This window comes from Bison bison, unplaced genomic scaffold (assembly GCF_000754665.1).
Source record: "Bison bison bison isolate TAMUID 2011002044 unplaced genomic scaffold, Bison_UMD1.0 scf7180017845388, whole genome shotgun sequence".
NCBI classification, from domain to species: Eukaryota; Metazoa; Chordata; class Mammalia; order Artiodactyla; family Bovidae; genus Bison; species Bison bison.
Window position 1 is genome coordinate 82,626 of NW_011475961.1, and position 2,600 is coordinate 85,225.

The window sequence follows — 2,600 nt, forward strand, 5'->3', positions numbered from 1 at the left end:
GATGGACAGGGAGGCCTGGCATGCTGCGGTTCATGGGGTCACAGACAGTCAGACACGACTGAGCAACTGAACTAACCTGAACTGAACTGATGAGACCGGATGCCACAGTGTTACTTTTTCAAATGCTGACTTTTAAGCCAGCATCAAGAGGCTCTTTAGTTCCTCTTCGCTTTCTGCCATAAGGGTGGTTTTATCTGCATATCTGAGGTTATTGATATTTCTCCTGGCCATCTTGATTCCAGCTGGTGCTTCATCCAGCCCAGCATCTTGCATGATGTATTCTGCATATAACTTAAATAACAGGGTGACACTATACAGCCTTGAAATACCCCTTTCCTAATTTGGAACTAATCTGTTGTTCCATGTCTGGTTCTAACTATTGCCTTTTTGACCTGCATACAGGTTTTTAGGAGTCAGATAAAGTGGTCTGATATTCCAGTCTCTTTAAGAATTTTCCACAGTTTGTCGGGATCCACGCAGTCAAAGGCTTTAGTGTAGTCAATGAAGCAGAAGTAGATGTTTTTCTGGAATCCTCTTGATTTTTCTATGATCCAATGGATGTTGGCAGTTTGATCTCTGGTTCCTCTGACTGTTCTAAATCCATCTTGAACATCTGAGAGTTCTTGGTTCACGTACTATTTGAGGCCTAGCTTGGAGAATTTTGAGCATTGCAATATAGAGATTATTTAAAGTCATGTGACCAAATAGGAGGTAATATATATAGATCAGGAAAGATCTATGCTAGAGCACTCCAATATTAAGAGATTAGTAAGAGGAGAAAGATTCTGTAAAGGAAACTGAGAAGCTGTAGACAAGAAGGTGGAAGAAAAAACAGAAGAATTCAGGTTACAGAAGCCAAAGATAGAGTTTTAAGAAAGAGGGAGTGATTGCCAGTATCAAGATGAAGACTGAATTACCCATTCAAATTGGGCACATTGAAATCAGTGGGCTTCAAGGCTAATGACTTTTAAAAGTCAGAAAATGAAAAATGCAAGACTGTTAGTTACTCTGGGTGTTGGTACATTTCCTTTCTTCTCTTTCCATAGACAACTGAATCATTTCTGACTTGCTTTACAATTTCAATATTGCAGAATATAAAAGACAACCTGCAACAAATCTCAGGTCGGATTGATGTTATTCACAATAAGAAGGCGGCAGCACTGCAAAGCACCACACCCCCAGAAAAGGCAAGGTTACAGGAAGCTCTCTCCAGGCTCGACTTCCAATGGGAAAGAGTGAACAAAATGTACAAGGACCGACAAGGGTAGGTACCAGTTTCCTTTTACTAAAAGGAAATGATTATACCTATCTCCCAGGAATTCTAGAGTTCATGTCCATGCTCTTCATGAAAAAAGAGATAGGGAAGAAGAGAGGGAGATGTATCACTATCACTGGAAAAAGGTAAGTGGAATCAGAACAAATGGTGATATAGTTGAAACTAATGAGCTGAATTCAACAAATTTTTCAGAACCAAAGTTAGCATCATGTTGGAACACTATAATATCCTCAAAAATTTCAGGTCATGTCAAAACCAATTTAGTCATTGAGTTGAGATGGTTTAAATAATTGTGCAGTATAATTTATATACTTTTGGTCAACTCTGTATCCTATAGACTTATAATAGTTTGATATACTTACATTAATATATTGGAAATATAAGCTAGCAACACAAAGTTGACTTTCATGTGTTGTTTCTGTTTTGAAGGTGATCTTTTACATTTTATGTCTCCATACTATTTTGTCTCAAGGAATTTGATTTAAAATTATTAATTTTTCATGCTTTCTTAATTACAATATCTAATTGTTGACCAAATTTTTAAAATTCACATATATTTCTTAGCCTCAGACCACAAGAAGGTGCTGTTTCCTCTTCCAATTTTAGGTGAAACATAATAAAATTGTAATGGCTTAAAGCAGTTTCTTTCAAAGAGTTGTTTCAAGACAGTATTCTTCATTATTATTGGGGGAAATAAAATCATTTTTAATAATTACAAGGAACCTCTTTAATATCTCTCATATCTGTCCATTTCTTGATGTCTTTACTTTGTTTTTTGTTCTTAATTTACTACATTAGACTCCTAAATCAATACTTCTAGCATAAATCTCAGTGTTTCCAATGATCATGCCTTCTTTGCTCCCAATCATCTTTCATCCAGAATTGTTTTTCTGAAGTGTGAGAACTTAAGTGCTCTCACCTCATTCCTGTTAGAATAAAGTCTAGACTCATTAATTTGGAACAAAAGGCTTTCACATGATCCCTGCTCATGTCAACCTCACTGTGTATCAATTCCTGCCTGCCTACAACTCCTATGAATTCTGCTCTAGCAATATTAACTTGATTTAAAGATTTTCAAATGTCTTCTGCCCCCTCTGCCCTACCTGCCTTCAAGCCTCATGTCAAATGTTATTTCCTTCTTAAAATCCTGAAAATATTAGTTGATCTTAGAAACTTAGATACCATTTTAACATCAATGTAACATAATATCAGCATACAATTTATATATTTGCAAATGTTGCCAGACTCAGCGGCTACATATAGAGTTGGTGCGTGCTAAATCACTTCAGTTGTGTCCAGCTCTTTACAACCCCATGGACTAAAG

The 2,600-nt window shown here is 36.5% G+C and overlaps 1 protein-coding gene across 1 annotated transcript in view; it reads left to right on the forward strand.

Moving 5' to 3' along the window:
- Positions 1 to 2,543, forward strand: part of LOC104984440 (dystrophin-like) — a gene marked incomplete at its 5' end in the record, with an annotated part of 84,491 nt that extends 81,948 nt beyond the window's left edge. The window contains one exon of the mRNA XM_010834143.1: positions 1,092 to 2,543. Within this exon, the coding sequence (XP_010832445.1) occupies positions 1,092 to 1,268 (177 nt within the window). The remainder of the gene's footprint in view (positions 1 to 1,091) is intronic.
- Positions 2,544 to 2,600: the final 57 nt, after the last annotated feature.